Source organism: Entelurus aequoreus, linkage group LG14 (genome assembly GCF_033978785.1).
Source record: "Entelurus aequoreus isolate RoL-2023_Sb linkage group LG14, RoL_Eaeq_v1.1, whole genome shotgun sequence".
Classification (NCBI taxonomy): domain Eukaryota; kingdom Metazoa; phylum Chordata; class Actinopteri; order Syngnathiformes; family Syngnathidae; genus Entelurus; species Entelurus aequoreus.
This window is the reverse complement of record NC_084744.1, coordinates 60,670,915-60,683,414: the sequence shown is the minus strand read 5'-3', so window position 1 is coordinate 60,683,414 and position 12,500 is coordinate 60,670,915. Positions and strand designations below refer to the sequence as shown.

Genomic DNA, 12,500 nt, shown 5'->3' with positions numbered 1-12,500 from the left:
TACAAATATGCATGAAAACAGTCCTACAGACATCACACATGGGACACTTTAGTAAGTAACAATAGTTTTAGTTATATTGTAAAACTTACAAACGTTGCTTGGAGGAATGAATGAAGAATCTATACGAGTAGAAACGCTATGGACGGCTAGAACACAGAACTGCGTGCCTGTTGGGAGGGGAAAAAAAGAAAGCATGACCTGCAGTCAACAAATCTGTCCAAAAGATGGCGCCACACTAAAAACAAAGAAACACCCTCTAAGTGTTTTTGCTTGTTTGTGTTTTTATAAAATGATTGGGATTATCGCCGTTAGCGAAGAAAAATACATAAATTAGTCTAATAAGCCACAGGATTCAAACTTTATGATATATATAATTATTTGTATATAAATATATATATACAGTGGTGGTCAAAAGTGTACGTACACTTGTAAAGAACATCATGTCATGGCTGTCAATCATTTCTGCAACTCTTGTTTTTTTGTGATGTAGTGATTGGAGCACATACTTGTTGGTCCCAAAAAACATTCATGAAGTTTGCTTCTTTTATGAATTTATTATGGCTCTACTGAAAATGTGAGGCTCAAAAGTGTACATACAGCAATGTTAATATTTGCTTACATGTCCCTTGGCAAGTTGACCTGCAATAAGGCACTTTTGGTAGCTTCTGCTTGACCACTTGACCACTCCTTGTCAGGTTCAAACACTGATGACATCTATTTAACAGACAAGAAGCAAGGAATTAAACGGAGACAGAATTAAATTTGGCTCAATGACGAGAAACGCGTGGAACTGTACCCTTGCACAGTGTCGTCCCACGCTCTGACGAAAGATTGTACGCCTCCTCTTTTATTTGGACTTTCCCTGATTACATGGCAACAGCTGTTTCTAAAGGGCCGGGGGTCGTAAACAGCCGTCGCCTTTGGTTACAAAACAGTTCAAAGAAAAGGTGCCTGGAGGGGGGGGGGGGGGGGGGTCAGGTGCTGCTTCCTCTAAGCTTTGTAGATCTCAGGTCAATACAAAATCTTCCTGTGGATTACAATACATCAAAGAAACTGACACCTTCATGTCACTTCCCATCCTACACAGTGGAGTTTTACAAGCCTTTTGATTGGTAAGATCAAAGACAGCTTTTGTCTTCTCGCCGGGAACTCGCGGAAACACAAAGTTTTGTGATAACTTCGATACAATTATTCTGACACACCTCTTGACCAAATTGCTGCAGTTCAGCTAAATGTGTTGCTTTTCTGACATGGACTTGTTTCTTCAGCATTGTCCACACCTTTAAGTCAGGACTTTGGGAAGGCCATTCTAAAACCTTCATTCTTGCCTGATTTAGCCATTCCTTGACCACTTTTTGTCACCTTCATGGAAATTGGGTATTTTCATAAGTAAAGAAGGTTCTCTCCTTAAAGCAAAGACTTGTGGCTTCCTTGTCCACTCCCGCCCCGCGGCATGCTGGGACGTCCCCTGACTAAACCTCTGGGAGCCTGAGAAATGCGGCGAGAGTCGGCCGAACAGCGGGAAGCTTTTGTGCGGCCATGACAGGGTCAAGGTGGGTTTAAAAGGTCACGGAGGGGGTCTTGGTAAGTCTCAGCAAGCTGATCAAGCGTGCATGTGGCCAACATGAGGAGGATTATCTGACACTAAATTAGCCTACGGGAAGATTGCGCCAACTAGGCAACAAATTCAATATAAAGTCACATCATTCACGAGATTATGATCATAAATTGAGTGAGTTCTCCTTCACTTCAAAGAGTGAAGTGGAGATTAGCTCATGTTAGGGTTGTACGCTATACCGCTGTTAGTAGTGGTGACATTGCTGCTTTTACCAGCAGAGGAGCATGTTGGGCAGCGCACACACACAGAGTACTTACAAGCAGACACAGTGTGTAGACAGAAAAGGGAGGATGGACGCATTTTGGTGTAAAAAGTAAAGATAAAGGTGAAGTTATAACACTGCTAGAAGCTAACGTCCATCCGCAGTGTTTTAGCTACTTCTAAATCACTAATCCTGGCCTCCATGGCGACAAATAAAGTAAGTTTCTTACAAGTAGCAGTATCACTGGAGGACGAGGAATAGCTAAACATGCTTCACTACACACCGTAGCTCACCGGCGTCACAACGTAAACAAACGCCATGGGTGGATCTACACCTGACATCCACTGTAATGATACCAAGTACAGGAGCGTATCAAGTCGATACTACTTGGATTACATCGATATATATTTTTTTTAATTTAAAATGTATATTATGTTTATACAGTCAGTAAATATGTCCCTGGACACATGAGGACTTTGAATATGACCAATGTATGATCCTGTAACTACTTGGTATCGGATCCATACCTAAATGTGTGGGATCGTCCAAAACTAATGTCAAGTATCAAAGAAGAGAAGAATAAGTGATTATTACATTTGAACAGACGTGTAGATAGAACATGTTCAAAGAGAAAACAGCGCGACACCTACCCTTTACATCAGTATTTCTTAACCATATTATTATTGCTTTATTAGGTATTATATTTCATTGTATGATCCTGTAACTACTTGGTATCGCATCCATACCTAAATGTGTGGTATCATCCACAACTAATGTCAAGTATCAAAGAATCAATCAATCAATCAATCAATGTTTATTTATATAGCTCTAAATCACAAGTGTCTCAAAGGGCTGTACAAGCCACAACGACATCCTCGGTACAGAGCCCACATACGGGCAAGGAAAAACTCACCCCAGTGGGACGTCGGTGAATGACTATGAGAAACCTTGGAGAGGACCGCATATGTGGGTAACCCCCCCCCCTCTAGGGGAGACCGAAAGCAATGGATGTCGAGTGGGTCTGACATAACATTGTGAAAGTCCAGTCCACAGTGGATCCAACACATCAGCGGGAGTCCAGTCCACAGCGGGGCCAACAGGAAACCATCCCGAGCGGAGACGGGTCAGCAGCGCAGAGATGTCCCCAACCGATGCACAGGCTAGTGGTCCACCTGGGGTCCCGACTCTGGACAGCCAGCACTTCATCCATGGCCACCGGACCTATGCGACTCCCCCTCGCAAGGGACAGGGGAGAAGAGGAGAGAAGAAAAGATAGAGAGACTATTTTGGAGGGCAGTGTCCGTCGTATATACAGTCGTATTTGTGTTAATAGAACCCAGTTGTACCTGGGATGCGTTGTCTTTAATCTCCTTTCTAATGAGTTCAATTTTCTTATTAAAGAAATTCATAAAATCATCTGCCGAGTGGGTGGAGCTACTGGGAGGAGTCCCTTGTTGGGTTAGCGATGCTACTGTACTAAACAGAAATTTAGGATCGTTTTTGTTGAGGCGGATGAGATTTGAGTAGTATTTAGCTTTAGCTAAGGTAAGCATGCGTTTATAAGTTATTAAACTATCACTCCATGCTTGATGGAAAACCTCAAGTTTAGTCGCGCGCCATTTGCGTTCCACTTTTCTACATGATAATTTATGAGCTCTAATTTCTTCTGTAAACCATGGGGTGCGCCTTTTAGGGGCCCTTTTTTGCTTTAGCGGTGCTATACTATCAATAATTTCGCGCAAGGCATCGTCAAAGTTGTTAGTGAGGTTATCAATAGAGCCGACATAATTTGGGAATGGTGCCATTACCGAAGGCAGTAAGTCAGCAAGAGTCATCGTTGTGGCAGCATTAATGTTGCGGCCGCTATAGCAGTTATTATTATTATTAGCTTGTTGACAATGAGTCAAAACTTCAAATTTTATAAGGTAATGATCGGACATTACTTTAGTATATGGAAGTATCATAACTTTGGAGGTGGTGACACCCCTGACAAGCACTAGATCTATTGTATTACCGTTGCGATGCGTGGGTTCATGTATTATTTGTGTAAGACCACAGCTATCAATTATGGTTTGGAGCGCCACGCACTGAGGGTCCGATGGGGTATTCATATGGATATTAAAGTCCCCCATTATGATTATATTGTCGGCGTGCGTCACTAGATCAGCAACGAACTCTGAGAATTCACTGATAAAGTCCGAATAGGGCCCAGGGGGGCGGTAGATAACAGCCAGGTCGAGAGGTAGCGGTGTGACAGACCTCATAGTAAGCACCTCAAACGATTTATATTTATTATTTAGGTTAGGGGTAAGGTTGAAATTTTCATTGTATATTAGTGCGACACCCCCTCCCCTTTTAAGAGGACGGGCAACATGCGCATTCGTATAGTTAGGAGGAGATGCCTCATTGAGCGCAAAAAATTTGTCCGGTTTGAGCCAGGTTTCGCTAAGACCAATGACGTTAAGATTGTTGTCTCTAATGACCTCATTAACTAATAACGCCTTGGGAGACAATGATCTTATGTTTAAAAAGCCCATATTATAGGTATTGGGCTGTTTTGACGAGTTTTTGTTAAGATTATCCGTAGTGGCAATATTAACAATGTTGCGTTTATTATGCGTAGTGCACTTTAAATAGTTTCGACCATATCTAGGAATTGATATGACGGGAATTTTCCGATTGTTTGCTTGGTGCTGCAATAGACTGGACATATCATAATTTGCCACCTCAGTAGAATGCATGTCCACCTCTGACACAGACACAACAGAAAAAACATGATGTGAATTGTGTATTATTCTAAGAGAATTGCTATGCGTACATGGATTATCCAGCCTGGCGCTGGCTAGTTCTAGCTTAACTGACTCCTCACCCGGACTAACAGACATTGTAATTGCCTGTGACCGGGCTTGCTCTAGTGTAGTCAGTCAAGTGAGACTTAAATAGTAGTCTATGTTTCTAGACAGGATGATGGCGCCTTCCTGGTTAGGGTGAAGGCTGTCTCTCATCAGCAAGCCTGGTTTGCCCCAGAAAGAGGGCCAGTTATCAATAAATGTTAGTCCCTGCTGCCTACAGTAGCTAGCCAACCACTTGTTAAGCGAGACTAATCTGCTATATCTCTCATCATTGCCTCTCGCAGGCAGGGGGCCAGAGACAATTACTCGATGCCTGGACATCTTTCTGAGATGATGAGAGAAGAATAAGTGATTATTAAATTTGAACAGAAGTGTAGATAGAACATGTCAAAGCAGATATTAACAGTAAATGAACAAGTGGATTAATAATCCATTTTTTACAGTTTGTCCCTCATAATGTGTACAAAATAATAGGTGTATAAATGACACAATATGTTAATTAGGAGTCTTTGTTTGTTTACTTACTACTAAAAGACAAGTTCACTATTTTATTTAAGGACTAAATGACAATAATAAACATATTTTTTATGTACACTAACATTTTTTGTTACAATAATGACATTTTTTGTGGTCCCCTTTATTTAGAAAAGTATCAAAAAGTACCAAAATATTGGTATCGGGACAACACTAGCTCATACACACATAGTTCTCCTCATTGGATAATACTAATCATAGTCATTATTATTATTATGAATACCAGTCCCTACAAACTAGTGGTGCCTCTGTTTCCAACTCTAACGGAGGGTCTTTGAACGCACCGCAGTCACGTGCAACGAGACACCAAAGTGAAAATTGCAAACAACTTCCTCCTTTGCTGCCACAAATACATTTATTCTTGTATTTTGTCCTCGCTCTGGTGCTGTGTGCCAATACTTTGACGATGTTACGACGTCTGTGTCGTGGAGGGAAGAGCTTAGACGCTATCCGGGTGGAACCAACCATTTTTGTATTTTGGATAAGGGGTGTAGCTAGTCTGCAAGCAACCTTATTATCTATTTTAATGAACATTTGTGACGTATTCACAAGTCACTTTTAGTGTTTTACATTGGAGTTCATCATTTCTTGTGCTAGTCAATCTCTTTTTGCTACAGTAGCGGTGCACTCACGTACACTTACAACAAGGAACACTTTTTTGTTGTGACCGGGGGTCCAAGAGTGGTATATTACCCTTTTACACACACACACACACACACACACACACACACACACACACACACACACACACACACACACACACACACACACACACACACACACACACACACACACACACACACACACACACACACACTAAAGCCTGTAATGAGATCTGTTTCCAGTTGGTCAGACTGATCAATTAGAGACCTCCAAAATCTTTGGCCTGTCTTTTGTTCACATGGCTTGAATACAAAAAGGTATGGCCTTGTTCTGCTGTACGGTCAATAGTTGAATGTCTGACTCCCGTGTCATCCTTCCTCTGTGAAGGCCGAGGTGAGAGCCAGGGATGTGTGAGGTAGGACCACGGTCTCGGGGTGAGGCCGGCTGGAATGTGGAGGTGAGAGGCGGTCACTATGGGGGACTATGGGTCACTATGGGGGACCATGGGTCACTATGGGTCACTATGGGGGACTATGGGTCACTATGGGGGACCATGGGTCACTATGGGGGACTATGGGTCACTATGGGGGACCATGGGTCACTATGGGTCACTATGGGGGACTATGGGTCACTATGGGGGACCATGGGTCACTATGGGGGACTATGGGTCACTATGGGGGACTATGGGTGACTATGGGGGACTATGGGTCACTATGGGGGACTACGGGTCACTATGGGGGACTATGGGCCTCCATGGTGTCGGCCACTCCGGGGAATGCGAGGCTGTCCGTTGTGAGAGGCGGTCACTATGGGGGACTATGGGTCACTATGGGGGACTATGGGTCACTATGGGTCACCATGGGTCACTATGGGGGACTATGGGTCACTATGGGGGACCATGGGTCACTATGGGTCACTATGGGGGACTATGGGTCACTATGGGGGACTATGGGTGACTATGGGTCACTATGGGGGACTACGGGTCACTATGGGGGACTATGGGCCTCCATGGTGTCGGCCACTCCGGGGAATGCGAGGCTGTCCGTTGTGAGAGGCGGTCACTATGGGGGACTATGGGTCACTATGGGGGACTATGGGTCACTATGGGGGACTATGGGTCACTATGGGGGACTATGGGTGACTATGAGGGACTATGGGCCTCCATGGTGCAGGCCACTCTGGGGAATGCGAGGCTGTCCGTTGTGAGAGGCGGTCACTATGGGGGAATATGGGTCACTATGGGGGACTATGGGTCACTATGGGGGACTATGGGTCACTATGGGGGACTATGGGTCACTATGGGGGACTATGGGTCACTACGGGGGACTATGGGTCACTATGGGGGATTATGGGTCACTATGGGGGACTATGGGTCACTACAGGGGATTATGGGTCACTACAGGGGATTATGGGTCACTACGGGGGACTATGGGTCACTACGGGGGATTATGGGTCACTATGGGGGAATATGGGTCACTATGGGGGACTATGGGTCACTACGGGGGACTATGGGTAACTATGTAACTATGGGGGACTATGGGTGACTATGAGGGACTATGGGTCACTATGGGTGACTATGAGGGACTATGGGTCACTATGGGTGACTATGAGGGACTATGGGCCTCCATGGTGCAGGCCACTCTGGGGAATGCGAGGCTGTCCGTTGTGAGAGGCGGTCACTATGGGTGACTATGGGTCACTATGGGGGACTATGGGTCACTATGGGTGACTATGGGTGACTATGGGTGACTATGGGGGACTATGGGTGACTATGAGTGACTATGAGGGACTATGGGTGACTATGGGTCACTATGGGTGACTATGAGGGACTATGGGTGACTATGGGTGACTATGGGTGACTATGGGGGACTATGGGTGACTATGAGTGACTATGAGGGACTATGGGTGACTATGGGTCACTATGGGTGACTATGAGGGACTATGGGTGACTATGGGGGACTATGGGTGACTATGGGGGACTATGGGTGACTATGAGGGACTATAGGCCTCCATGGTGCAGGCCACTCCGGGGAATGCGAGGCCGTGCGTTCACACACATGTGCACTATAAACACTCTTATTGTGAAGGTCTGTTCCAGGACTATGTCCTCACCAGGTCCAGCCGAGGAGAGTCCGGGTCAAATGAAAACCAGGATGATTTACCACCACTGTAGCTGTAATGTTGTACTTGTGTTGTAGGATATTGGTTGGGAAAATGACCAAAATTCAAAGTCAAATCAACGTTAGAAGCCAACATTGATTAAACGTCGTCTTCATGTTTAGATTCTACGACTGTTCCTACCATCGTTCCTGCACGAGTAGCGGGGCTCCCCAAAAGCTTTTGATCTCCTCCACACCTCTCAAGTTGTTGTCTTTGTCACGCGGAAGGTTCCGGCAGTCACCTGGACCTGACGGAGTTAATCGGCGTCCCCCTCCCTCCTTCCGTCTCCTTCACCACGGGCTTCCAGGGCTTCCCCGCCTACAACTTTGGGCCTGAAGCCAACATCGGCAGACTCACCAAGACCTTCGTGCCGGGGTCATTCTACGTGGACTTTGCCATCATTGTCACGGTAACGCTCACACGGTTCCTGTTCTGTGACCTGTTAGTGGTACTCATGTACTTACAGTATGTCATTACCAAGTGAAAATGACTTTCTTTCCCCCACCATTAGATACGGCCGGCCAGCCAGAGAGGAGGTGTGCTCTTTGCCATCACAGATGCCCGTCAGAAGGTGGTGGAGCTGGGCTTGGCCCTCACTCCGGTCCGTGCGGGGCTCCAGAGTATTTTACTGTACTACACCGACAGCCAGGAGTCCTCCCACAGCCACAAAGCTGCTGCCTTCAGTGTGCCAGACATGACCGACACGTGGACACGCTTCACCGTCAGTACGCCAGGGAAACTGGCTTGAAGAGTTAGCACGCTAACGATAGCATACTAATAGTTAGCATGCGTCAAGTATAAAGCTGTATGACTATAAGGGCGCACGGCTGCAAAATTAGCTAAAAAAGCTAGCATCTTAATGTTAGCATGCTAACAGTTAGCATGTGTCACGTACAAAGTTATATGACTCAGAGGTGTATGCCAGGAAAACTGGCATGAAAAGTTAGCATCATAACGTTAGCATACTAATAGTTAGCATGTGTCAAGTATAAAGTTGTATGACTCTAAGGGCGCACGGCTGCAAAATTAGCTAAAAAAGCTAGCATCTTAATGTTAGCATGCTAACAGTTAGCATGTGTTACATACAAAATTATATGACTCAGGTGTAGGCCAGGGAAACTGGCTTGAAAAGTTAGCATGCTAACGTTAGCATACTAATAGTTAGCATGCGTCAAGTATAAAGCTGTATGACTCTAAGGGCGCACGGCTGCAAAATTAGCTAAAAAAGCTAGCATCTTAATGTTAGCATGCTAACAGTTAGCATGTGTCACGTACAAAGTTATATGACTCAGAGGTGTATGCCAGGGAAACTGGCGTGAAAAGTTAGCATCATAACGTTAGCATACTAATAGTTAGCATGTGTCAAGTATAAAGTTGTATGACTCTAAGGGCGCACGGCTGCAAAATTAGCTAAAAAAGCTAGCATCTTAATGTTAGCATGCTAACAGTTAGCATGTGTTACATACAAAATTATATGACTCAGGTGTAGGCCAGGGAAACTGGCTTGAAGAGTTAGCACGCTAATGTTAGCATACTAATAGTTTGCATGTGTCAAGTATAAAGTTGTATGACTCTAAGGGCGCACGGCTGCAAAATTAGCTAAAAAAGCTAAAACGTGTTGATCATAAATATTATTTACTTAACGCAAAAACCTTAGGCTTAGGTCAGGCTGATTGGCAAAATAAGTACTAGCCAAATATTGTGCATTAGAAGGGACTCGTAAATAACTGACGAAAAATGAATTTTACATACAATTATGTTGTGCTAAAATAAACTGAATTAAAAATGAATGTTTCTTAACTTAATTGTTGATTAAAAAAAAATTAAAGTGCAAAGAAAATAGTCATAATTTCTGCGCTTAAGAAACTTTTGGCGGCCCCCTATAGAACAATTTAAATTTTCTATTTTTTCCTAATATTTTTCACTTTAAATTTGATTTATAATTAATTTTTAATTTAAAATTTTTTTTTTTTTTCTTAATTAACTGTCATGTTAATATTTTTCATCATTTATGATTGAACAAATTCAACAAGTCCGAAAAGGAGTAGGAAGAAGCTCAAAACAATCTCGAGTAAATTGTTCACTTCCTGTGTTCAAGACGCATAAAAGCTACGAAATTTTATATTTTTTTGAATTTCTGTTTTGTTCTAAGCTTGAACAGTACAAACAGTATGATGTTAGCATGCTAACAGTTAGCATTTGTCACATACAAAGTTAAAATAGGCTTGAAAACATGTTAGCATTAGCATACTAATAGCATGTGTCATGTCAAAAGTTGTATGACAGAGACGTAGGGCTGCAAAATGAGCTAGGAGAAAGCTAGCATGCTAACGTTAGCACGCTAACAGCATGCACTGAAATGTAACATTTTTGGAATTTCTGTTTTGTTCTAAGGTTGAACAGTACAAATAGTATGATGTTAGCATGCTAACAAATAGCATATGTCACATACAAAGTTAAAATAGGCTTGAAAACATGTTAGCATTAGCATACTAATAGCATGTGTCATGTCAAAAGTTGTATGACAGAGACGTAGGGCTGCAAAATGAGCTAGGAGAAAGCTAGCATGCTAACGTTAGCACGCTAACAGCATGCACTGAAATGTAACATTTTTGGAATTTCTGTTTTGTTCTAAGCTTGAACAGTGCACATAGTATGATGTTAGCATGCTAACAAATAGCATATGTCACATACAAACTTAAAATAGGCTTGAAAACATGTTAGCATTAGCATACTAATAGCATGTGTCATGTCAAAAGTTGTATGACAGAGACGTAGGGCTGCAAAATGAGCTAGGAGAAAGCTAGCATGCTAACGTTAGCACGCTAACAGCATGCACTGAAATGTAACATTTTTGGAATTTCTGTTTTGTTCTAAGGTTGAACAGTATAAACAGTATGATGTTAGCATGCTAACAAATAGCATATGTCACATACAAAGTTAAAATAGGCTTGAAAACATGTTAGCATTAGCATACTAATAGCATGTGTCATGCCAAAAGTTGTATGACAGAGACGTAGGGCTGCAAAATGAGCTAGGAGAAAGCTAGCATGCTAACGTTAGCACGCTAACAGCATGAGTATTTTTTGGTGGCCCAGGTTGTGGTGGAGCGCGATGAGGTGCGCCTCTACATGGACTGCGGGGAAGCCGAGAGGACCACCTTCAGCCGGAGGCCGGACCGACTCACTTTCTCGCGCAACTCCGGCATTTTCGTGGCAAACGCGGGAAGCACGGGGCTGGACAAGTTTGTGGTAAGTGGCAAAAATGTTCTGTTCAATTTGGAAAACTAGCCCTGGAGTTTGGCTGATTGCCACCAAGTATTGCACTTTACAACAAAAATGATCTGGTGCTACGTAGAAAACAACATCAAATAACTATTAGAAATTGACAACTACCGAGCTAAAGGACTATGAGGCGTACAAATGCAAAATTAGCTAAAAAAAAAAAGCTAGTATGACAACAGTTAGCATATGCCGCATACAAAGTTATATGACTCAGAGGTGTATGGCTGCAAAATTAGCTGAAAAAGCTAGCATGCTAATGTTAGCATGCTAACAGTTAGCATATGTCACGTACAAAGTTATATGACTCAGAGGTGTACGGCGGCAAAATTAGCTGAAAAAGCTAGCATGCTAATGTTAGCATGCTAACAGTTAGCATATGTCACGTACAAAGTTATATGACTCAGAGGTGTATGGCTGCAAAATTAGCATGTTAATGTTAGCATGCTAACAGTTAGCATATGTCACGTACAAAGTTATATGACTCAGAGGTGTACGGCGGCAAAATTAGCTGAAAAAGCTAGCATGCTAATGTTAGCATGCTAACAGTTAGCATATGTCACGTACAAAGTTATATGACTCAGAGGTGTATGGCTGCAAAATTAGCATGTTAATGTTAGCATGCTAACAGTTAGCATGTGTCAAGTATAACGTTATATGAGGCGTCCGGCTGCAAAAGCTAGCATGTTAATGTTAGCATGCTAACAGTTATATGACTGGGACGTACGGCGGCAAAATCGGCTTAGACAGTTAGCATCTTAATGTTAGCATGCTAGCAATTAACGTATGTCACGTACAAAGTTGTACGACTCGAAAGGTGTACGGCGGCAAAATATTCCAACACAGTGTTACTGTTCAAACTGTGTAATGTTACCACAATATGAAATATACTTGCTCAGTAAAACCTCCGCCTTGTTTTTAATGAGTACTTAGGCCTACTGTGTTGTCATGTGTGGTGTCATTCCGCCTTGCCAAGTGTTTGACTTACCAAGTGTTTGACTGACTTACCAAGTGTTTGACTGACTTACCAAGTGTTTGACTTACCAAGTGTTTGACTGACTTACCAAGTGTTTGACTTACCAAGTGTTTGACTTACCAAGTGTTTGACTGACTTACCAAGTGTTTGACTTACCAAGTGTTTGACTGACTTACCAAGTGTTTGACTGACTTACCAAGTGTTTGACTTACCAAGTGTTTGACTGACTTACCAAGTGTTTGACTTACCAAGTGTTTGACTTACCAAGTGTTTG

The 12,500-nt window shown here is 43.1% G+C and overlaps 1 protein-coding gene and 1 long non-coding RNA gene across 9 annotated transcripts in view; one reads left to right on the top strand and one right to left on the bottom strand.

The window, feature by feature from the left end:
- The window catches only part of LOC133665154 (collagen alpha-1(XV) chain-like), a 98,585-nt gene that overhangs the window by 28,939 nt on the left and 57,146 nt on the right, over positions 1-12,500 (top strand). For all 5 annotated transcript variants that reach the window (XM_062070384.1, XM_062070383.1, XM_062070382.1 and 2 more), the window contains 3 exons: positions 8,197-8,378; positions 8,481-8,690; positions 11,068-11,220. In XM_062070384.1, the coding sequence (XP_061926368.1) occupies positions 8,197-8,378; positions 8,481-8,690; positions 11,068-11,220 (545 nt within the window). The remainder of the gene's footprint in view (positions 1-8,196; positions 8,379-8,480; positions 8,691-11,067; positions 11,221-12,500) is intronic.
- The window catches only part of LOC133665158 (uncharacterized), a 20,286-nt gene that overhangs the window by 3,049 nt on the left and 4,737 nt on the right, over positions 1-12,500 (bottom strand). For 2 of the 4 annotated variants that reach the window (XR_009828702.1, XR_009828703.1), the window contains exons 2-3: positions 620-714; positions 90-159 (exon numbers count right to left, since the gene is read on the bottom strand). The exons of 1 other annotated variant lie outside the window; for it this stretch is intronic. This is a non-coding gene — a long non-coding RNA (uncharacterized LOC133665158). The remainder of the gene's footprint in view (positions 1-89; positions 160-619; positions 715-12,500) is intronic. One more of the 4 variants, XR_009828704.1, reaches the window with a different exon arrangement.